At 38.4% G+C, this 24842-nt stretch overlaps 1 protein-coding gene across 1 annotated transcript; it reads left to right on the top strand.

Annotated features, from left to right (window-relative positions):
• The first annotated feature begins 113 nt into the window (after positions 1-113).
• On the top strand, positions 114-18564 carry APIP (APAF1 interacting protein). The gene is made up of 7 exons (XM_061203233.1): positions 114-279; positions 7133-7233; positions 11528-11576; positions 12759-12876; positions 14336-14471; positions 17494-17661; positions 18288-18564. Exons 1-7 carry the CDS (start codon positions 223-225, stop codon positions 18385-18387), a joined length of 729 nt encoding a protein of 242 aa, XP_061059216.1. The 5' UTR covers positions 114-222; the 3' UTR covers positions 18388-18564.
• The last annotated feature ends 6278 nt before the right edge of the window (positions 18565-24842 follow it).

Below are 24842 nucleotides of genomic sequence, written 5' to 3'. Positions count from 1 at the left end.
GCCTCCAACCTCTTGGCCCCGCCTCCCGGTCAGGCGGCTCCGCGGTTGGGTCTCCAGGCAGCGAGGCCCTCCCAGACCCGCCTTTCGCCTTGTCCGCCCCGCCCCCGGGCTGCCCTCAGGGCCGCCTGATTGCAGTTCTGCCCTTGCCGCGTTAACCCAGGCGGAGCGCCAGAAGCAAAGCCGTGAGAAGGTTGGAGGGTGCGGGTACCCCTCGTCCGGGCCATGTCTGGCTGTCACGCTCCGGAGGGAGACTGTTGCTCACTGCAGTGTCGCGCGCAGGTAGGGGCGGGGCCACCGATGCCCTCTATTCCCAGGAGGCGAGGCGCCGGCGCGGCGCGGCGGCGGAAGCTGGGTGCAGGTCGGGTGGGGTTTCAGGCCGGTCCGGACGGGACCCCCGCGCGCCGCCGCTCCCGTTCCTCGTGCAGACCTGAGGCCCCGGGCCCCGAGGCGGGCCTCCTTTCAGCGCTGGGATTCTTTGATGGCGGGGGTTGGGCACCAAACGTTGAAAAGGGAAAAATAACGGAGGAGAGCGTCGGGCGTCTTTTGTGTGTGTTTCAAAACCACTTAACATGAAGACAGACCAAGCTGGGAAACGTGAAGCTCTGGAGTGGAAATGAAGCGAAGACTGTGCTCTCGAGCTTCTTTTCTGCGCCCTGGCGACCAGCCCGACGTTTGCCGCCCAGTAGATACTCGGAAACGTCCGCCGAGCCAGATCTGCGGACTGTAGCCGGCACTTTTCATCTGCACAGCTGCTCTTTGCCTGTCTCGGTTTAGATTGATTATGGGATGATCGTCAAAAGGATTTTTCCTTAAGCATAAGTCAAAGGAAAATCCACCCTCCGGCTGCACATAACTTTTCATTCACTTCTGCGCACCAAGAATTTTATGGAACACCCACGTGGTCAGGGTGGTGATTAAGACAATGGCCTGGGGTCTGGAGGAGAGCTAGACGAATAAACAATTACAATGTGAGAAGCCTTGCTTAAGAGGCAGGGAAAGTCCTTATTCCTCCTGTTATTCTCTCTCGGGGCTGAACGTCCCAATTAAAAAGTAGTAACATGACAGATTTTATTGGGAAGTACTTGTCAACCACTATCTTGTGCGAATAAGTGACTTAATACAGATTAGCAAAGCCCCTTGTTTGTTATCTTTTTCCCACTTATTACAGTTTATTTATTTTTTCCTCTTTTCACTGCCAACTAAAAATTGTCGCACACTGTCTGCCTCTACAAGGTTTAGGTCACTATCTACTGGAGTGGTTGACCTTCAACACACCCTGAAAGGAGTTCAGAGAGGAGGTAGGAATGAGATACTCTAGGAAGAACAGGCCTTCAGATAGTTATTTTTAAGAGAACATATTATGAGCCCAATTTCTTGCATCTTATATCTAGAAAAGCACTAAAAGGATTAATGGAGACATCTCCTGGTGACCAGCGGCAGACTTCTTGTGATTAACAGCAGCCATCTGCCAAAATGTGTGCTTGATTTCATGTAACCCCCTTCACTAAAATCACATCTCTACTGACCTCCCCCCCAACCCCACCGCTTTGGAGCAGTTCCTTAGAGCTGAGAGGCTCCCTCCTGGGTTATGGTCCTCATTTTGCCCCCAATTAAACTTAACTGTCACATTGTGCATTTTTTTTCAGTCGACATCGTTTTTTTTTTTAAACTACCCCCTAGAGTATAAACTCCTTTAGTGCAGAGACTTTGTCTTGTTCATGGCTGAATTCCGAGGAAGTGCTTGGTACATAGACACTCAAGGAATACTTATGACTGGTATCACTACCCACTTAGCTACTCAGCCAACTGAAACTTAGAATTCCTCTAAGCCTTCCCTTTTTTCAGTCTTCTCACCCAAAGCCCATCCTTTCTTTTTAACTTCTTAATTATCTTCCAAATCCATCTCCACCATCACCACCTTACAATTTCATTTTGAAATTATTTCCACAGCCTTCTTCTGGTCTGGTCTTTTGCTTCCTTGGTTGTCACCCTTCAGCCTCTTTATTGCCACTGTAGATATGTTTCAAAAACAAAGTATGATCCTATCATCTTCTACTTAAAACTACTCAGCAGTTATCAACCATCTATAGCATAAAGTCCAAACTCCTGTGCATGGCATGAAAGAGCCTTACAGTCTTTTTCCCTCCTCACTCCATCCCATAGAACCTAATTCCGGTTCCAACTACTCAGAGTTCTCTCTGACTGAAATGCCCTTTCTCCTCTTCACCTACCTGCATACTCTGCCATCCTTCATTAAAACTTAGCTCAGCATCCCTTCCTCTATGAAGCTTTTCCCAACTCCTGCTCCCTCCCACCAGTAGCTTCTGTTCCCATAATGCCCTGGACCATCTTGTTTTATATATTGCTTTGTCATTTCACAGCTGTTAACTTCTTTACTAGAGTTTGATCCCTCAAGGGTAAGGATTTTCTCTTACTCGTATTTATTTATTCAGGGCCTTCAGTAAAGGTTTGTTGAATGAATGAATGAGAGGGCTATATAATAGATACCAAAAAAAGGTACACAGTGCAAATGCCATGGCACAGAGTTTAAGGAAGGATCACTTCCTGCGGAGAAGATGAGAGAAGGAATCATAGGGGAAGTGGGTAGGAAGCCTGGTGTAAAGGCTGACAAGCAAGAGTTTGACAGCTAGAGGTGGGATAATTGGAGACCCAGCATGAGCAATAACAGTGCAAAGAGAAAAAGATGTATTCTTGGCTGGCAAGAATATGTGTCTTAGTCATCTATTGCTGCACAGCTAGTATCCCAAAACTTAAGCTTAATGCACAATCATTGTCTCACACAGTTTCTGATGATTAGGAATCCAGGAGAGTTTAACTCAGGGTTCTGGCTCAAGGTTTCTCATGAGTTGGCAGTCAAGCTGTCAGCTGGAGCTGCAGGCATCTCAAAGCTTGACTGCAGCTGGGATCTGCTTGCAAGCTCACAAAGTTATTGGCAGGCCTCTGTTCCTCACATTTTATTGGCTGGATGCCTCAGTTCTTCGCTCTATGGCCTTCTGCATAGGCTGAGTACCCTTACAACATGGCAGCTGGATTCCCCCAGAGCAGGTGATCCAAGAGAGAGCAACCAAGACAGAAGCTGTAGGCTTTAGTAACCTGCCATCAGAAGTGACATACTGTCACATCTTAGTCTGTCTTCACACAGACCAGCCCGGTACAATTTGGGATGGAACTCTACACGAGGATGTGAATACCAGGAAGCAGGGATCATTAAGAGCCATCCTGGAGGTTGATTACCACAACTAGGTTGACTAGAACTGAGAGATGGATGTAAAAAAGTGAAAGAAAATATGTGAAAAGTTAAATTGGAGCAAGAAAGCAGATGGACTTAAATAAGAGACCCAGGGGGTGATATTTGAACATTAAATGATTTGAGGAAGGGAGTTCAGCGATCAAAGTAGTGTTATTATTTTAGTACTAATAATAGAGTGAAGGGTAAGCTGGAGAAGAAAGAGAAGAAAAAGGAGAAATTGTAGGCAAGGAGACCAAATAGGAAAAGATAACTTTAATCCTCCCCAAATATGTGTCCTTGAGAGCTTTTACTCAATTCTTGCAGAATAAGAAAAATAAGGACGATGGTAAAGTGAATTTCACAAAATTAATTGCATTCATTTAAAGGACTATGTTTCATTCCAACATTATCCTTCCTACTCTTTTTATGTTAAAAATGCACTTTCTTTTTTGAAAAATGTGATAATGGATGGTTAAATATAACCAATGTCATTAACTGGTAACCTTATGTCAGTCCCTAAAATTTAAAAAACAACAGCAACAAAAACTACCGGTCTTGAAATTCAGAAGTCTAGGAATCATTGATCCAGATTATTAAAATAAGGACACTGATAGCCAGAAAGGGTCACAGACTCGCCATAGTGGGGGTCAAAGCTAGTGGGGGTCAAAGCTAAAGCCAGCCTCCTTGTCTTCTGATTTCTAGTCAGTGCTTAACTGGTAAGAAGAGTTTTTAAGTGTAGTGAAGGTAGGAGGGAGAAATAGGGCTTTGAGTGGAGATGAAGTTGCAAAGAAAACCAGTATGCAGAGAGGAGAATGAATCAGAAGTGCAGAAGGAAACAAAGACCAGAGACAGAAAATGCTGACACCTTGACTGTGCCTGTATCCAGTCCATTCTTAGGCCAGTGCGAGGAAAAATTCTGCAAGACTGAAATGATCAAAAAAGACTACTAGGTGTCTTGGGGCCATCTTTACGCTATTTTACAGGTCTGTGAATTGTAGAATGCTGACAGTAATGCAGACGATTATTTTTCATAGAAATGCAAGTCGTGTTATAGAGATTCAACTTATCGCTGCAGCGGATATTGTCCAATTTTTCTATATCATTTATTTGTAAATCCAGGATTCCTGATTATTTTTGTGTGTGTGTGTTTTGAATTCTCTTTGGACACAGGTGTATCATCTTTTTGGTTCCCTCATTTAGTTGATGGGCTAAATACATTTGACACGTGTTCATTTTATGTTTGTAAGAGTCCCTTGTGAAAACCTCTATCTGAGAAATAATGCCTCTATTATGCTTAACTTGAAAGAAAAGGTGGGGGAGGGGATGAGAGCCATTGTTGGCTGTGAGCCTATCTCAGTGACATTCGAGGCTGATTTCCTTAAAATAACTAGATTGAAAAATTGGGGAAATGAAGTATTGATTCAAAAACTCTTTAGGCTTTAGTGTTTTGAAAGTATATACAAAATACTGTTAAATGTTTCTTCCTCACTGTATGGAACCTCTGCTGTAAGAAGTTGATTGTAATCCATCTTTAGATATGTCTTTCAAAATTCTTACTCTAACAGACCTAACAGTAACAGACAAGTAATATTGACATTCAGGGGAGAGCTAAATACTAACTAAACCTTTTCTTTCTTGTGAATTCTTATTAAAATACATATTTTAATTTTTACTTTTCTTATCATTCTGGATAACTTAAATGACTGCATTTTTACTAAATATATCTCTGTTGGTTCCTGCTGCTAAGTGATTATTTTTCTTGAAATTGTAATTTTGTGGGTTTGAACGATTGAATGAAACTTTATTAACAGCAGCTGCCTTACCATTGTTATTCCTGTAGCATGAAGCAGGCTAATTGTTCTAATACCTCAGTACTGGAAAGACAAAAGGGAAAGGGGATGCCCTTAATAACAGACTGTTTTCTATAATGTTTGCAACGTGCCCTGCAAGTTAATGGTTAAGGATTGGAAAACTGCAGGAGTCTTCTCATTAGCTGTAATTTAATATGTAATTAAAATATCACTTATATCCCTAAAAAAGGAAATAGCAAATTATACAGGGCATGGGTAATTTTGGCTAGATTTCATAATTAAAGATATAAGAAAGACCAATATAACTTTATTTTTAATTTTAATTCAGGGATTTTTAACTCGTTAAAATGGGAAGGAAACGAACGTTGACTGTGTCACACATTGTGCTTCATGCTTTGTATCCATTATATCTCATTTTAATCCTCATAATGTTCTTATTTAATGGATGAGTAAACTGAGGCCCAAGGTCACGTAAGCAATAAATGGCGTAATATGGATTTGTCTTTGTGTCCATTAACTCCTAAGCCTGTGTTCAATCAGAACTTTTAAAAAATGTCAACATTCCCATGTTTTTAATTTTATATTTTTAAGTCTACTCCATCAAATGATCATTCGTAGTACTTATCTAAAATAAAATGTGTATGTAAAATATTAACAGTGAATTTGGGAAAATATCATAATTAAAGAAATCCAATTAAATAGCTGAAAATTTAGTCTGTTCAATAATAATCCCTCTTTGGACTCAAAGATGTTTTTTTCCCCTTTACCCAGTGCCAAGATTTATATATGCAGGTTTGCTAGCTGTGCTTCTCTGCACAGTGTGACTACTTGTTCACTTTCACCTGGAGGATATAGCCCCTTGGGGTCTCATGCGTATGTAGGGATTTTCTATTAGATGCCCTATTTTGAGCACACCCTAGGTTTTATCTTGTGTTTCTAGTGGCATGCATAGCTATCAAAATTGAAGAGGTCACCAGAGATCTGCAAATACCTTCAGGGAAATTAGGGCTTTGGATCTCACTTCCCTCCCAGGTAGACTCACTCTCGTTTCTTTTATGTCTGTGAAACCTTATTTTCTTGCCAGCTCAGCAGTATATTTTGAAATATTTTTTGAATGACTTATTCAGCAGTTTTACTTGTTTTCAAGGTAAGGGTTGTATATTATACTGCCAAAATGGAATTCATTGTATTTCTTTATTATAGGTTTTGTTTTCATTAATTTTAGCTTTAAAAAAGAGGGGGAAACGCCTTGTTTTGTTTTCTAAAGAAGTAATCATTAGGCATATAAAAGTAAGGCTCTTATTTCAACTAGATTTATCGTACTGATCATTTCACCATTTATACAAATATGGAATCATTATATCGTACACCTGAAACTAATATAATGTTCTATGTCAATTATACCTCAATATAAATAAATAAATAAATAAATAAGGCTCAGTGTTTATCCCAACATATATCTTCATAGGATTGGGCCTAGAAAGTATTAATTATGATTGTTTCTGAGTGCTTTTTATATTATTTTCTTGACTTTATAATTCCATAATAAGTATATATTGCTTTTGTAATAAGAGAAAACAATACAATTGCTATGAAACAGAGGACATTTTTAGAATAAAAATAAAATTGAACCAACACAGATAATAAACAAATAACTATCATAGTATATCATGTATATCATGCCTTAATTGAATAAGATGTTATGTGTAAAGAAATTTTCTGGACAGACTGAAGCATGTTCCTTTTAGCACTAGATCCTATTTTATTTCAGCCATTTCAGTAGATACTTTGTAATATAATCTGGGCATTTCTCCACCTTGTTCTTGCAACCTGTTCCATAATATTAGACTGTATGGCCCTGAATAATTCCTGGTTGCAAAATAATATGGTAGATCCACATTCCAAACATTAAAAACAAAATATATTTTGTAACAATTTTCTCCCTCACCGTACCCTCTCTATGGTAGATTTTCTTAAACTTCCTTAAATTGGTTTCTTAACAGAGATATCATCTAGAATAGTCATTTGATAAAATAATGTCTATTTTGGAAATCATTATCTTCTTTTTAAGGACAAGGAACATCCAAAATACCTGATCCCAGAGCTCTGCAAACAGTTTTACCATTTGGGCTGGGTCACTGGGACTGGAGGAGGAATTAGCTTGAAGCATGGGTAAGTTTCTGGCTGATTTCATCTCTGAGAATTCTCCATATAAGTAGACCACAGAGAGCCTAACATGTATTACGTACAAAGAACAACCGATGATCAGTTTTATGATACTGAAGGTATTTAGTTTCTAAATAGAGAAATAGGTATTTGCATAACTGAATGGAATAAGTGTGCAGATGTTGCAGATATAATAAATATCTAAGGATTTAAGAACCATAATTTCTAATCAGAATAATTTGGTCCCTGGTCCATGGAGTACCAAAGTTAAATAACATGTTGCTGGGTATGTTCATATGTCTGGAACTACCAAGGGTCCACTCTGGATAGACAGGATTTGTTTCAAAGGTTCAGATACATATTTTAAAGTCACTTAAATACAGATTACTAACCACCCAAAATTCTAAAAATTACATTTTTTTGAGTCCCAAAAAAGGCAATGTGCCTTTCTAAATGCATGTATCATTATTAATGGACATAACACCTGCAGGTCCATGTTGTTCACAGGACAAAACGAGAGGTACTGGCCTTGAAACAGAAGGAATGAATAGTAGTTAATTGTTCTTTAGACTTAATCACTGTCTTTCCTTTAAGAGGGTGAAGAAATAAGTAACCTACTAACAATGAAAATAGAGGTTGTGGAATCTCACTCTCTTAAGTGTTTCTGGAACAGGATTAATGTATTTGCTCCTGAAATATTTTAGGAATAATATTGTCTGGAGGCTGAATGTTAAAACTGAATAACTTGACTTATTTCTTTATCCTAATTCACTTTCTTTAACAAAATTGGATTACTACAATATTTATGTAATGTTGAATTGTTTAGAAAAGAATGGAATGTAAAATATAATCAGAACATTTTGAACAAAGGGGATTTTATGGCATACCACAAGATGATGCCATTGAAATTTCATCTGCTTCAAATTACCAAGGAATTCATGAAATATTAATTAAACTGTGGGAAATGACAGGAGAGCCCTTAGTCAACAAATGTCACAGTTCATGTGTAGGGAGGCTCTCAGTCTGGAAACGTCCTGTTCCACATGGTATCAATACATGGAACATCCGTCACGTGCGTCCTCTCTTACCATCAACCCAGCGCTAATGTGTCAATCAGCATTTTGCAGGTTTTCAAGTTATTTTGCCAAAACTTTCAAGTTGATCTGTTCACAGCAAAGTCCTATAATAACAACACTTGTTGTTGTTTCATTTATTCATTTAGGAGTTGAGCCCTAGTAATTTGGTTTCTCACCTGTATTACTTATAATAAATTATATTCTAAACATTGCCTTTAGTTAACTGCTTTTTTTTTGCATTTGCAGAAATAGTTTGTATATGTACAAAAGAGAGCTTTCTACCAAACTGAGTTAAAATAACTTTTTCCAACTGGCTCTTAAAAAGAACAGCTAAGTTAAAAATAGAATGCAGGTAAGGGACCATTGCAGATCTCAAGAGGGAATTTTTTTGATCATAAAGACATAAAAGACTATGTTCTTTGTAAAACTAAAATTCTTTGTAGAACCATGCACTAAAATTATGTGTGGTCACCCTAAAACACTCACTGGCACCTCTTAAAATTAATTGGCTTTATGGCACTACAGTCAATTTATAGGGACGTTGCATTGTGTTTGTAAAATGCTTTTTCCTCAGCTTCCTAATTGGTGAGGAGCCTCTTGGAGGTCACAGGTGAAAACAGCCACAGTTTTATGGCACTGTATTTGGAATCTTACTAAATTTTTGCCATACAGAGTAAAATGGGTAATTTGTAGTAACATGTTGAATTTTCTCCCTAATATTTAAATGACTTCATAGACCCATATCAATAATTTTATCAGCAATATTATTCTCATGTTAGTGAAAGTTTGGTTTTCTTTATCTGATGCTTAGAACGAATAAATTTGTAATGAAGCACAAACCCAATAGATTGTGTTTCCAGAATAATTCTAGCAATAAGCCCTTTGGGGAATATGAAATTATTTACTGATTCCAAGGTTTGGCTACTATCAGTTCAGCTTTTGCTACTGGTGTATGGTGCCAAAAATGTATATAATAAAAGATAGCTTAAGACACATGTAAGAGTTAAATCAGAAGGAAGAAATGAAGGACCAAGAAAATAACAGTAATCAAGGCAATTCCAGGATACTGAGCAGCCATTGTGCTTAGGCTGGTTTCCTGTCTTTCACAGCATTATATTTTTGTGTCAGAGACACTAATCCTGTTGTATGCTATTAGAATTAAAATTAATAAACCTATATTGTAGACAAGATAATTGAATCATAGTAAAGTTTAAAGGATTTTTTTTAAGTAAATAAAAATAGAACATGTATTATAAACTCTTGTTTTGTTCCCCTGCTCACCACATTGTGAAAGAGCAGGGAGTCTGGAGAAAATAAATTCTAAAACTTAATACCTTGAAACTCAAAATGCTTTTGTTTGTGGCTTACAGTACCAAGTAAATACTTCACTTTTAGTCTTTGGCATGTTTCCCTCCTAAAATAAAAGCTCTGTCATCTTTGTATTAATATTTTTATCCACGTATCTCCTTCTTTGTTTTTTCTAAAACCTATTTAGCTAATCTTTTAATTACTCAAAGTTGATCAAAGTCTAAACTGATTTCCATTTTATAAAGGCAGTAATAAAAATAGTTTTAGCATACCAGGGAATTCCCTAGTGGTCCAATGGTTAGGACTCCACGATTTCACTGCTGAGGGCACAGGTTCAATCCCTGGTCGGGGAACTAAGATCCCACAAGCCATGCGGCATGGCCAAAAAAAAAAGAAAAGACATTTAGCATACCAAATTATTTGAACAAACTGAATAAAAACCCTGGATTTTCCCACTTTGTAGGTGGAGTTTCTTTACCAGCAGACTGTTTCGAACTTTATTTGAGTCTGTTCCCAGGACTGCATAAATATCTCCGCACACAAGAAGACCTACAAGTCCACTTACCAGCGGAGGTGACTGGACTAGGTACCACACATGATTCTAGCGTCTCTTTCACGTTACATGAGGACAAAAGATTTGGATCCCTGGTATTTATAAGGGGCCGTTTTAACAGTAATGATCCCTATGCATTCCCACTGTTTCCAGAGGAGTGCCACTTTATGGTTTTCTTATGCAACAAAGTTCTAAAGCAATAACTACTTTGTGAAAATGAATGCTTGAACAAAGCTTACTCTGCTTTGGATTTCACTCCCATTATCAGGCATTTATTTTCTAGACCTTAATTTACCAGTAGATCCTTAAAGGAACTTTCTTAAATTTTTGTCAGTTCCAAGTCTATCGGTTTATTAGTAACCCCAGCTTTGACAGCTCAATTCAATATAGGCAGTCATCCTCATTTGCACTGGGAAACAGTTAATATTTATTCAGTGTCCCTACGTCCATGCCTCAGTGGCAGAAGCTGGAGCGTGCAGGTGCTGGTATTTCCTCCGTTTGCATTATGTGGCGGTTCTTTAACACCCTCTGTCAGCAACTGAAACTGATGCATGAGCCAGAGGACCTTTGTTGAGGGTAGAGAGAATTTAGAGAAGATTTTAGATTAATTTCCAAATCAAATTTGAAAGCACCTTGTGGTAAGTGGTACTGCTATAGCATCTCCCTTAGCACAGTGTGCTGTGTAACAGAGAGATCTCCAGATGTAGCCATGCCTTTTATATTTCTAACTTTCTGCAATTGTTCTCGCTTTGTCACCAAATATTTTCACAAGATAGAAGTGTTTTTCAATTAGGAAGCATATACTGTTCCACCCCAAAAGTAGCCCAGTGTTAATGCTGTAATTTAACAAACCATCCAGCAGAGGTCTCTGAGCGTCATGTTTTATAATAACATTTCAAACAATAAAATTAACCCTGATTTCTTGCAACACAGAGATCTACTCCAAGTGAGCATATTTCCCCTGATTGGACTTTAGAATAACTGTGTTCCATGTATAGTAAGATAAACTCTGCTTATTCATGCTTAAAGATGCTAAAGACTTATGTTTTCAGATTTTTATTTCCCCTAACCAGATAAAAGCCTGGTTACCATTGATTTTGCACCATAAAAAAGAAATAAAGAAATATATATGAAAATGTAACAAAAGCAACTATCAACATTTTACTGTGTCACCAGCATTATAAAGAAATTAATTTGGTATTCTTTCGATACAGCCTACACCATTAATTAAATAAAGCAGCTATTTGTATGACTTGATTTATAAAGATCATTAATGATTGGACTGCAAGGGTACGCTTTTCTTTTTGCAAAAGCAGAACATTAGAGTTAAATAAATACCAATTTCTGTATTTTGTGTTACCAGCAATGAAATCTACATTGCTCCTTCAGGAGTGCAAAAGGAACGGATTCAGGTATGGTAAAGGGATCCTTCTTAAACCCAAATGTCTGTTATTCTCTACTTGATTATTGTTTTGTGAAATGGAATTAATATTAAAAGAAATCTTAGTTTTGAAGGGAGATTATATTGTGATAATTTAAATAACTAATCAACAAACATTTGTTAAGTAACTATTAAATTTTTTTAAGGTGGTAAGTATCCTGCTTGCAACCAGGTGTTTTGAATTCTCATTCAGCCTCTAGAGGGCAAAAGTGAATAGTGCAGTCTTAAGTCATAATAAAAAATGATTCTAACTTTGCAGCATTATAACACCATCTTTATCAGGCTAATAGGGTAATCAGATTGGTGGTCTCAAATGGACCAAACTGATTCATATTTAATAATGGCAAAGCTTTTTCAATTTAAAGTTATAAAACTTTGTTTCAACATTTTGAGAAGACCCATTCTGTATTAATGCTAGAATAATACCCAGAAAAGAGTTAAAACAAGCACATAATACTTAATTCTGTCTAAGGCATAGTGCTTCATTAATAAAACATTTATATTGTAGTTTGTAATAAACCCTGGCAAACGAAAGTTACAAGTCAGAGATATGCATGTATTACTAGGAAAAACCTGTGGATCTACATAATTCCTTAGAACTTTAAAAATAGAGTACGTCATCGAGATTAACATTTCTGAGTACCAGTTAAGTTTCTCAAGGGATAAGAAAATTTTACTCTGTATTTTTCCTCTTATATTATGAAATATAAAAAAAATTATAACACCCATTCTAACATGATGATTATATAGTCTCTGAAATATTGTGAAATTACATGGCAAAGCTGAGAAACTAAGTTGATGAAATGACATCAACATCATTACATGCATATTAAATTTTCCATACCACTTTTTTCTTCAAATTCTAAAGGTCGATTTTTTTAACTTTCTTGAGATGATTTTTATTAGTAGAAAACATTTTTTTATTTCTCAAAATGGCTAAAAAATTTTGAGAGAGAAACTATATATAAATATTTAAAATGTGAGTTAAATATGTATCTATATTAGCACTGTTTATATATACTATATATAAATGGAATTGTGTATGTGTATATATATATATATATATATACACACACACACACACACAAGAAAGGGGACATTTCTAATTGATATTGTATAAGCCTTCTTTTTTTCTTTTTCCCCCTCTAAATAGCCTGAAGACATGTTTGTTTGTGACATCAATGAACAGGACATAAGTGGACCTCCGCCATATAAGAATCTTAAAAAAAGCCAGTGTACTCCTCTTTTCATGAATGCTTACACAATGAGAGGTAGGCAGAAAATGTATTCAACGTAAAGAATATTTGCAGAGTAGGCTCCTGTAAATAATGGCAATTACTGTTGTAGTTCACAGTTCTTGAATACCTGTTATGTGCAAGGACTTTAAATATGTTAACTCATTCAGTCCTCACATCAGCCTCTGTGGGAGGTCCATTATTACTTCATTTTATATATGAGAGGACAGAGGCTCTGGGAAGATTTTCCCAAAATAAACAGCCAGTGAGTATTGGGGCCAGAATTCCAACCTAGATCAATATGATTCCACTAGATTGTCAAATTAACCAACTAAATATTATATTTACAGTCCAATTCCTACTCTTAGTTCAGAGTTATATCTCTGGGAACTTGTAGTAGAAGTTAATCAAAATACAAATGAGGGAAAATCATGCCCTTTTCTTCACTTCAGTGGGAGTGATCCTCTTTTTTGAAAATTTTACTTTATGATAAAAATAGGACTCTTACTTTAATTCCCAGAAATCGTGGTAGAAAACCAACCTGGAACGGTTGAACCTAGAGGACAATGTAAAAATAGGAAAGTATAACTGAAGTACTGGCTCAGCCTTAACAATGAAGTCATTAGGACCATGCTTTAGTATAGCCCCTGAATAAAATCAATATAGAGTTAGTAATCATGCCATGTGCTGTTCCCAGACATTATCAGCTACTACTGAAAGGATGAAACTTCAGCAACAGGTTCTAACAGCATGGAGAATCTTTCCTAGCAAAAAGCTAAATAAACTTCCCATTGCAAAAATAGCCATTACTGAGTTTTATAGCATACAAATTCTTTTTTAGGTAAATCCCTTGCATCTATATCTTAAAATCCCTACCATCCCCTTATGTTACTAAGATATGGCCTACACTATGAAGCATATCTTGGTGATTAAGGGTCAGACTAAACTGGGTTCAAATCCAAGTTCTTCAACTACTGTCTGTAGTTGGACAACGTAGTTAAATAACCATGGACAAATTATTTAACATCTCTGAGCCTCATGTCCTTGACCATTAAATGGGGGAGATGGTTGTTGTGATGATGTGAAGAGATAACATCTATAAAGGGGATTTGCCCAGTGCCTGGCACATAGGAATCCCTAATTGAGTGGCAGTAGTATTATGATTATGATCTCCACAGTCATTATAGTGGTACTTCAGACCATCTAAAGGATATTTCTTGAGCATGTATAAAGTATCGTGCATTGTCCTGATACTGGATAAAGTTTAATTTTTTTTCTTTTTGCTTTCTGACTTCTCTATCAGTAGTTCTCTTTTCCTATCTTCCTTTCTCCCCTCCTACCCGCTGCCAACTTATTATTCCATGCCAAGAAAAACAAGTCCAAAGCCATATACAAATAAGTGTGTGTGTTTGTGTGTATATGTGTATATATTTTTTTCTTTAAAAGGTGCAATTTAGTTTTCACTGAGCATGGAACTGTATTCTTCCCCCTCCAGGAGCAGGTGCTGTGATTCATACCCACTCTAAAGCTGCTGTCATGGCCACCCTTCTCTTCCCAGGAAGGGAGTTTAAAATTACACATCAAGAGATGATCAAAGGAATAAAGAAATGTACCTCGGGAGGGTATTACAGGTATTTTCCCCTATTTTTTGCTTAAATAATTTGAACGGTATTTCTCCGTCTTGTAATAAACAGGATACTGATCTTTTTATGTACTTAATGAGATGTTGTAGATCTGTGTTAGATAGTACCCCCCTTCATATTATACTTCCAGATCTATTCTCAGTGACACAAATCAGATGCCTCCCCTCCTTTTCCCCATCCCCAACCCAGCCTTGGTAAATTATTGCCAACATGAATAATTAAATGTTTGTCAGAGTAAAATGCAAAAATCCTGGCTGAGGTATCTACAGAGATGGAAAGAGTGTGTTCCTTTATTGAAGAACTCCAAGAGCAAGCTGTCCTCACCTTCACGTTGTCTTCGGGAAGTTTCAGCTCTGACTGAATCTTATGCTTCATTTTGATTTCATGTAGTATTTCTGGAATATTTTCATTTTTAAAGAAGTTTTATTATTATTTTAATTAAGTAGATCTCTATATGTTTATAATTTTTCAGTGTGGAAACTGGCATAGATAGTATAGAACAGAGGCCTTCTGGATAAAATCAGCTAAATCCACCAGCCCACAAAAATGTAGCAATTATTCGTCAATCTAGAATACAGTGACATGAAGAAACACGTTCCCAGGGCTCAGGGACAGGCTCGGCATTTTGTTTGAATGTACAGGCATTCTTGTTCCTGAGCCTTCACCCTTCCCAATTTCCTAAAGGGGCTGAATCCACTTTGCCTTGTTTAGAGGAAAAGGGTGCCAGTTTTTCTAAAGTGTTCTTACAGCAGTATCTTACTGTTACTGCACGTAATAGACTGTATGTGTTTAAACTAGTGTGCTGAGAAGTTAATTGGACTTGATTTTAGTTAATATTTATTGTGTGCCTAAAGCATTCCTCAGCACTGGGAAACACCTATTTACAAAAGTTAAATATTTAAATTATGAAAGTGTACATACTAAAAAAAGCATAGCCGCATATTGCCTTTTCCATATCTGGGTCTTGAAGGAGAGGCGTTATGTGTGCTATCAATTTCATCGGCATTTGATTGCTTTGCTGAAGAAATAAAAATAGGTCAGAAGAACGTGTGAAACGGTGGGTAGAGGAGCAGAGCACAATAGAGAACCTTTGGAATTTTGTGGAAAAACGAATGACACGAATGAAAAGATGTCATTTGTTATGCATCACAACGTATACACTTTATATATTATTTTGAATGTCTCAGAATTTAAAGAGTACAAAGTTTTTTGACATGCTTTTGCAATTCTGTTTGAACCTGGCTGGGAAATCAGTAACAGGGTCATTATCACAGCTCAGGGGCAGTGATACTTCATCAGTATTTGGGGAGAATCCTAAGTGTCCAGTCAAAAGAAGGGGCAATAAAAGGTGGATGACTAAGAAAGGATGGAGTTTTTACATTTTCTATTCTACTTTAAAAATTTTTAAGTCCATCTTAAAAAAAATTATAATAACTTTCAAATGCCTAATTCTTATCGGGGGAGGTTACCATGTTAAATATAATTGTTGTACCTTTTGGATGCAACATGCCTACGGTAGAGTGAAAAGAATACTGTTTGATGGTCAAAGGACTACCCTGGCTCCGTTCCTGAGGCCTTATTTTGCTGTGAATTATTTTGCACCTGGAGATATTTCTGACTGTTCGGTATATGGTAGAGGAAAATATAAGTTTGTGGTTCTCCTGGCCAATACTAGGAAAGATTTGGGACTAGCAATTTATTCCTTCCACATTTAAGGATATTTTATAATTACCTCTATTTTACTTAAGTGAAATAATGGGCAACCTCGTACTGTTCCTGATAATGGTTGGCCAGGTTCTTTTTTTTTTTTTTTTTTTTTATTTATTTATTTAGCTATTCATGGCTGTGTTGGGTCTTTGTTTCTGCACGAGGGCTTTCTCCAGCTGCGGCAAGCGGGGGCCCCTCTTCATCGCGGTGCGCGGGCCTCTCACCATCGCCGCCTCTCTTGTTGCGGAGCACAGGCTCCAGACGCGCAGGCTCAGCAATTGTGGCTCATGGGCCCAGCCGCTCCGCGGCATGTGGGATCCTCCCAGACCAGGGCTCGAACCCGCATCCCCTGCATTAGCAGGCAGATTCTCAACCACTGCGCCACCAGGGAAACCCTGGCCAGGTTCTTTATCACATGACAGCTACTCAGTCTGTACCTTCCCTAAAGTAGTAACTTCTGGTAATATATGGATAGAACTTATTTTGGTTAAGTTTAGCCATCACAGAGGTAGTGAAAAAGCAGATGTAACATTAACAAGGCAAGAGAAATTCATGTTAAAAGGAAAACATGTCTGAGTTTTGATTGGTTGTAAATGACCTCACAAATAGACATAGTTTTACCAGTAACAAGCTATTTGCTTAAATATTACTGCAGAAACAAAAATGAAAAATGCATATTCTGATTTCATCACATGTACTTACTAAAAATAAGGTAAAGAAATTCTAATGTCACAGATTTGAGAACGTTCTGAAAATATAGTCATACCTTTAATAGTTAGCTCCAAAAGGTTTTTGCTATCCCAGGGCCATAAACCACACCTGCATTTATTTATTTGTCTATCCAAGACACTTTCGGGTCCTGCAGAGATAGAATAGAATGATTTTGTATCGTTGGGAAATTCCTGCTTTAATAAGTAGTTCAGTTGTTAATCCTTCCTATGCTTCTAATTCTGAAATTTATCATTTCTCATCTCCTGTTAAAACTACTGTGATTCTCTATCCTTCAGGGAAATACTTGTATGATCTTGATAGTTTCTTTGTTAGGTTTTGGTATCCTGTACAAATTTCTGCCACTTATACTTAGGATTGGAAAAATGCCTGCCAAATTCCCAAGGCGTCTCTTGATACAGTTGTTTATACAAGATACACAGAATAACATGCAACATCTTGTTCCTAATTTGGAGTGGCTTTTCAGATATAAAGAGAACGTCTAACTTGTTATTTGAAAAAATTATAAATTTTATATATGAATACCTTTATTTGTTTTAAAAAGGAAAGCAAATGGCTTGTTTTGTCTTAACAGATACGATGATATGTTAGTAGTACCCATTATTGAGAATACACCTGAGGAGAAAGACCTCAAAGAGCGAATGGCCCGAGCAATGAATGATTACCCAGACTCCTGTGCAGTACTAGTCAGACGGCATGGAGTCTACGTCTGGGGAGAGACGTGGGAGAAGGCTAAAAGCATGTAAGTGTAAACCGAAACCAAAGAACGTCTGGGGCAAGTCACCACACTCTAAAAGAGAATGAAATATGTTTTATGATTGAAAACGGAGTATGATTTTTTTGTGTGTTACTGGTCAAATTGGTTTAAATTTAAATAGTTTATCATTAATTATTTCTCAATATTTTATTTGTATTATATATTCTTTTGCTAAGAAATATTTTTCAGATGAGCTTTTATTTGGCAAGGCACTATGCTCTTTGATACAAAGAAGGAGATACAGATCTTGCTCCCTGAATTGAGGGCTAGAATATAGTTAACCCAAGTCGCATAAAGATTTGCTATATTTATTTCAAAAAATGGCACATAATAAAAAATTTAAATTTACATAAGTAGTATATTTTAAACTCCCTTTTATTTCCTGAGAAGTATATAGTATGGTGGCATGATTCAGTATGATTCCGTGTTTTAATAATGTTGGAGACAAACTAAGAGAAACTTTGCCTAGAATTGAGGAAAGAAAAAAAAAAATCTGCTAGGAACAGGGTTAACTTGATGCAGAGGAAAAATGTGATTGTTAGGATTGGAGAACTCTCTTTTCACTGAACACTTTTAGTTCTTTTTGCTTTTATTTATTTATTTTTTAACAGGTGTGAGTGTTATGACTATTTGTTTGATGTTGCCGTATCAATGAAGAAGGTAGGACTGGATCCTACACAGCTTCCCGTTGGAGAAAATGGAATTGTATAAGCCAAGTGGAAGTTTATTATACGTAGAGACAAAGCTCATTTTAATTATTACTTAAATGGCTCGGGTATTTTTTTAAATGAATTGAAAATTTCCATGAAGCTATTGATTTGTCACTAAATGCTGCAGATCTTCTGACACTGGATGACATTTGCTTATATTCTTGTATTTTAAATGGCAATACAATGGAATAAAAATTTTATAATGAATGTTTTTTGTGTTTATTTCTAAACCCCTTAACAGCAAAATATTTTCCTTTAATTTTTTTATATATACTCCCAGAGAATTCCTATTACTCTTTAAAGTTGTTAGGATAATAGAATTCATTGGAAAATGTCCACTTAATTACAGAATGAGCATTTTCTTATTTTAATATTGGTATCATAAATTTACATGAAAAGTCAAGGACATATATATCCCTCAATGTTGATGTCAAAACAATTTTATAGATTTCCCCTATATGCTGTAGTGCTTCCCTAGATTGTAACACAGGGCACTCATCTTATATTGGGATCGGTTGTAAAATTCAAATCAAGTGATATTAACTCAAACTCTCCTAGCCAAATAAACTGTGACCAACCCAGAGATGTAATCAGAAAGTGCTTTTTTTTTAATGTAGCCAAAAGCAACATCATCTTGATCTTAAGGTTTTATTTGGTTAATGCTTCTATTTAATTGGGAGAGAAAATAATACACCATCTCCTAAATTATAACCTCATACACCCCCTTCTCGGTTTATCATCTTGAACCATTTGCGTTCATTTACCCCAGTTCTTTCACTCCAGCAAGTCTTTAGCCTCATCCAGACTTCCAGTCCCTTGATCTTACCATCTGTCATTGTCCATGACTCCTTTCCTATCCTTGCTTCCTTCCTTATGAAGCATGGATGATGGCCCAGCATTTTCACCACTTTATTGGAAACATCCTAACCCCCTTGTATCTTACCCCCCCCATCATACTCACCTGGCAAAACCCACAGTCCTTGTGAGCCAGTTACTTGGCACCTGTACCAAAGCAGCAAGGCCTGATGGGAAAAAGTACACAACTATGTTGACTGATCTCACTTCAGATTTTTGGCCACACCTCTCAGGTGGGCACTCCATGCTGCCAAACAAACCTACTACACTTCCCTAGTAAGTTCGTTTTCCCTACCTGGTGACCATTTCTCCTCACAGCTCTATTTATCTGACATCAAATACCCAATCTTCCTTCCCCCATCACTTCTCAGATGATAACCTCCTCATACTTTCAGAGATAAGTAGATTCATTCCCAGGAACTAACAAATCTTCCCATTTGACGTTTCCATCAACCTTCATGCCTTCAGCCTTCTTTGCCTCTTTCCTTCCACCGAATTCTAAGTTCGTTCTTCCACTTACGCCTTGGATCCAATGTCCGCTGACCTTCTCAAGGGCTTTGCTTTCTGCAAAGATCCCCACATTTATCCCATTGCTTTCTTGCGTTAATTTTTTACCCTCTTCCACTGGTATAAAAACATGCTGTAATACCTTTCACCTTAAAATACACACACAAACCTTGCCTTCAACCACCCTTCAGCTAACTCGAGCACCTTTAAAGCAAAGCTTTTTGAAATAGTTATCTGCTTTTCTGTCAACTTCTGTACTCTCCCTTGCTCATTGACCCACTCCGATCCAGCAGCATCAAGGCCACTGAAACTGCTTTACCAAGAATAAGAAATCCCCCGCATCCTCATCCTTTTGAATGCTTCCTTTGCTTTCTTTGCTCTAAGTGAAACCTGTCTCCCCTGGGGATACAATTTCCCCTGAAGCTCTCAGTGGTGGTGGTTTTCACTTCCTCTCTTACCCCTGGCCCTGGGGTGAGTGAATTCCTTGGACACTAAATGCCTTTCCCCTCCTCCTTGTTCCATTGTACTCAGCAAACCGTCAGTCACAGATGATTCCAGCTCTCTTCTGACTCCAAACCCACACCTGTGCGCCTTAATATGGCTGAAGGGAAACACAACCACGTCAAGGTCAAGTGGGCCTTTAATGCTGCTCGTGACTTTTACTTTGTTACCCTGGTTTCTTCATTCCCCTCCTCCCCTTGACAACTGTTTCTCTCTTCAGACTTCAGACACCTCCCTGCATATTCCCTCTTGGCTGATGACCTTGACTGCTGTTTCACTGAAAAAAATAGAAACCACCAAGAAAGAACTTGCTTCCTCCTCTGCCTGCATATACTCTCGTGAAGAACTGTCCATGACTCCCACTGAGGCCAGCCACTCCCCTTAAGCAGTAGATCTCCTCCCAATTCCAAAAACAATTCCCAGTTTCCTGGTGTCTTCGCCACCTTAACTCCATCCTTCCAGTCACCCAGGCAGATAATCTTAGCATCCTGCTTGGCGGTTTCTTTCACAGGCTACATCCAGCTAATCAGCAAATCCCATCAGCTTTAACATTGAGACTAGTCTCTAAGCCAGTGGTCCCCAACATTTTTGGCACCAGGACCGGTTTTGCGGAAGACCGTTTTTCCACGGACGGGGGCGGCAGGAGGTCGGGGTGTGGGGGATGGTTCAGGCCGCTGTAATGCGAGCGATGGGGAGCGGCAGATGACGCTTCCACTGCTCGCCCACCGCTCACCGCCTGCTGCGTGGCCCAGTTCCTAACAGGCTGCGGACCGGTACCGGGGTCCACGGCCCAGGGGCTGGGGACCCCTGCTCTAAACTTCTCACTGCACTCACATACCACCTGGCCCAAGGCCCGCCATTTCTCACCTAAATTATAGCAATTGCCTCTTAACTAATTTCCCTGCTTCGGCCTTTGCTCCCCACCCTCATCCCTGGTCCCGACAGTGTCTGCTCAACACAGTAGCCCGCATGGCGCTCTCTGCTCAAAACCCAGGCTTCCCGTCTCACAATGAAGGCTCCGATCCCCTCTTGCCTCATTCGGTCACCCTCCTCCTCACCTACTCTGCTGCAGCCACTCTGGCATCCTCCTGAGTCTTTACCACTTTCCAGGCACTTTCACACGTGTTCTTCCCTCTTTAAACCTCTTCCTCCAGACGCCTGCCTCGCTCATTCCCTCTGCTTGTTCAGGACTTCACAGATCACCTCTGTGCTGTCTTCCCTGATTACTCTATTTTATTTTATTATTTTATTTTTTTCAATGCTCCGTAGCTTCCGAGTCTTTGCCCTTGCTGGGCCCTCTTCCTGGGATGCTCTTCCCATGTGTGGCTCCACGGCTATCTTCTAAAGGTCTTGCTTGTGTGAATTAGATCGTCCTCTGACTGCCAGCGACTGACAACGAGGAGGGCTTGCCCTCCCAGCACTATAGGCAAGATTCCATTTGCTAAGTTTGAATCTTTCAAGTAGGGCCCCAGTAAGGGTCCTTCCCCACCCCACACATGCCGCCCACTCCCCCCGCCCCCCAACCCCGGTGTCCTTCAAGTCAATTGAAGGAGACTGAGTGCCGTTCAGAAGCAAAGGGAAGCTTCCTTCCTTGATGTAACAACGGACAGGTGCAAGCCCCCAGTCCAGAGCCTGATTGGGCTTATTTGACATTGCAGCCCCACTCTCCATACCCAGAGCATTCGCCTCTGCTTGCGTTTCCTGTAAAGGGCTCAGAATCAACTAGCATACTATAATTTAATTGTTTATCTTTTTCCCCCCTCACTAGAATGTGAATCCCATGAGGACAGGGATTTTCCTCTGTTCTGTTCACAGGTGTATCTCTAGTCCCTTGAACAGTATCTAGTACGGAGTTGGTACTCAGTAAATATCTGTTCAGTGAAAGGCGAAATGAGTGGCCAGTTCTCTGTATTTTATGTGCCTTTACGGTAGCTTTTTGCCAAAATGAGTGGCCAGTTCTCTGTATCTTATGCGCCTTTACGGTAGCTTCACTGGTGATGACTCCCTCCTTGAAACTTTTCTCTAGGCTTCCATGACCCCGAACTCATGCGATTTTCTACTTACCTCATTGGTCACTTCTGTGGTTCTTGAATACTTTTCCTCTGTCAGATGACTAAATGTTGGAGGGCCTCGGGACTCTCTGCCCTTAACTGTGTTCTCCACCTACACTTTTTTGCCAGGAAATCTCATTCAGCACCATAGCTTTAAACATTATCTATGTGCTGATGACTCACAGTGTTTTATCTCTAGCCCAGATGTCTCCCTTACATTCCAGACATATCTCTCCACCTCCTACGCCTCACCCGTTGGATGTCTAATAGGCATCTGAAACCTAACTTGGCCCAAAACAGTGCCACTGATTTTTCTTCTGTATGAGCCATTATCCGCCCCCTCTCACCCCCAAACATTTTCTGGATGAGTACGCCAAACCTCTTTGAGACAGACCTCTGTCTTGTTCACTACAACCAAGAAAAATGCCTCACACATTGTAAGCACTCCATAAATATGTGTTTTCTGGGTTCTTGGTGAAGGTTCCTCCACTGGGGAAAAATAGTTTTGGTCACTTCTGCTTAACCTCATTTTCCTCATTCTTAAGATGGAGCTAATGAAAGAGATAAAGTATGTGAAGGGACAAACCGCAGGGCTTGACCCATAGTAGTTACTCTATAAATATTAATTACCTTCCTTTCTATAAGTCCCATTTAATCCTCCTGAGAGGGTTTCAAAGTATTATCCCATTTTTTTAGATGAGGAAATTGAGCTCAGATAGGAATAATAAATATGTAGAATTTAAGAGAAAGGATGTAAACTTCTTACCACAGTGCCTATCATATACTAGAAGTGCATTCAAACTATAAAGTTCCTTTCCTAAACACCCCTCACTTAGCTACCCTCGCGGTAATTGTAATGCAAGTAAGTCATTTAAGCTGTGCTGTAGTACAGCCTGTCTCCGACTGTATTTTTTTTTACTACTAGACACACAGAAAAGATGAGCAAAACCTGATTTAGAGGTTGGGGAGACAGGTAGCTGGTGGAAGTCTGTATCTCCTAGTTAGTTTTTGTTGTTGTTAAAGAAGAATATGATCCCTATAATGTGACTGTTAGAAGCTGAGGTCCAAAGGTGATACACATACCGCTCAGGGAGAGCTTATTCTCAGCGTCTGGCACATGCATGTTCAGTGAATATTTGTGGAAGGGAGCAACAGACATTCTTTGCATGCCCTTGTGACTGTTTTTCTCTCAATTATCCCCACTTCTTTAAATAAGGAGGGGAAAGGTGGGTTATGAATGAAAGGTTAAACTGGTAAGAGATCTAGATCAAACACTTTTATTTCATTAAGTGCAGGACATTCCATTCACTCCCAGATTGAATAAGGAATTAACATTTTAGTCAAGAGTATATTATTTGTTTCTCAAATGATTTTAGAGCCTTCTGGTCCCACCCAGCTCTCTTTTGTGAGAAGCAACTCAAAATACTATAGTTCCCCAGAGAATGTCCCAAGCAATCAGAACGGTAAAGTCATAACCTTAAGCAGAGTTTCATCTTATATTTCAACTGGCTCAAATACTTCCCTTTTGATGAAGAAAACTGCCATATCTCATCAGCAATTCCAGGCAAGGTAGTCAGATATGGGACTTATAACATCGATATCACTTTTCAAGAAGCAATAAGAATTCTCCCACCACAGTTCTTTAAAACAGGACTATAAGACAAACAGAATTTGATTTTTATTTCATTGCCCTATAATCTATAATCACTGAGTCATCACGTTTCGGATGATAATCACTGAACTAAGTATTCTTCTTTTGTGGTTATAAGTTATAAGCTGTGTTCATCTCTTTGTCATAGTTGTCACTAATCGTGTAATTTTATTGTTTGAAAGTATATTTTCTGAAAATTAAATAAACCTGACTAAAGAAGAAAATACAGTTTTCCTCCATTTATTTTCTTCTTGTTTAAAATTCTATAATTTTTTATTATTGGAGTTTTAGAAACCAAAGAATAAGCAAGATGATTAAATATTGCATTAATTAATATTGTATCAACCTCCTCTATGATTGTTCTTGAAACTTTCTGATTTAGAAGTAAAGGTTGTGAATGAATTTCTTCAAGTCATCATAATGGTGCCCAGCCCAGGCCAGGTGTTAATGTAATAATCATAGCAGTCTCTATTTTTTAGGAGCCCAAGCACTATGGTAAGGACCTTTAAATACATTATACCCAATTCTTATAATAGCCCTTCAAGGTATTATTACCCCCATTTAATACATGAGGAAAATTAAATTCAGAGGTTAAACTACCCAAGTAAAAAATTTACCAAGACCGCCCAGCAAGCCCTCTGCGCTTTCCCACATCAAATCAGTTTTATCTCATCAATATGATACTAATTGCTCTTATGGGTGTAAAGAGAGTTTTCCTCTTTAAGCATATGTGGCTTCTGAGATAGGCATTAGAGACTTAGGGAAAGAAGCTTCTCTGGCTTTACTGATCTAATAGTTCCCAAAATTTCTTTGGGGACCATTTATTAATCATGCATTCGGTTTCCATTTATTATTCAACTGTATGATTAACTTTTACCGTTTAAAATATAA

The sequence above is a fragment of the Eubalaena glacialis genome, chromosome 10 (assembly GCF_028564815.1).
Source record: "Eubalaena glacialis isolate mEubGla1 chromosome 10, mEubGla1.1.hap2.+ XY, whole genome shotgun sequence".
Taxonomy (NCBI): domain Eukaryota; kingdom Metazoa; phylum Chordata; class Mammalia; order Artiodactyla; family Balaenidae; genus Eubalaena; species Eubalaena glacialis.
This window is presented reverse-complemented; position numbering and strand designations above follow the sequence as displayed.

What these genes read in the sequence shown, in the direction of transcription:
- APIP (XM_061203233.1), top strand. Translation starts at nt 223, where the DNA reads ATGTCTGGCTGTCACGCTCCGGAGGGAGACTGTTGCTCACTGCAGTGT. An exon ending in CACTGCAGTGTCGCGCGCAG is followed by an intron (nt 280 to 7,132) that starts GTAGGGGCGGGG and finishes CTTCTTTTTAAG; the next exon opens with GACAAGGAACATCCAAAATA. An exon ending in TGCAAAAGGAACGGATTCAG is followed by an intron (nt 11,577 to 12,758) that starts GTATGGTAAAGG and finishes CCCTCTAAATAG; the next exon opens with CCTGAAGACATGTTTGTTTG.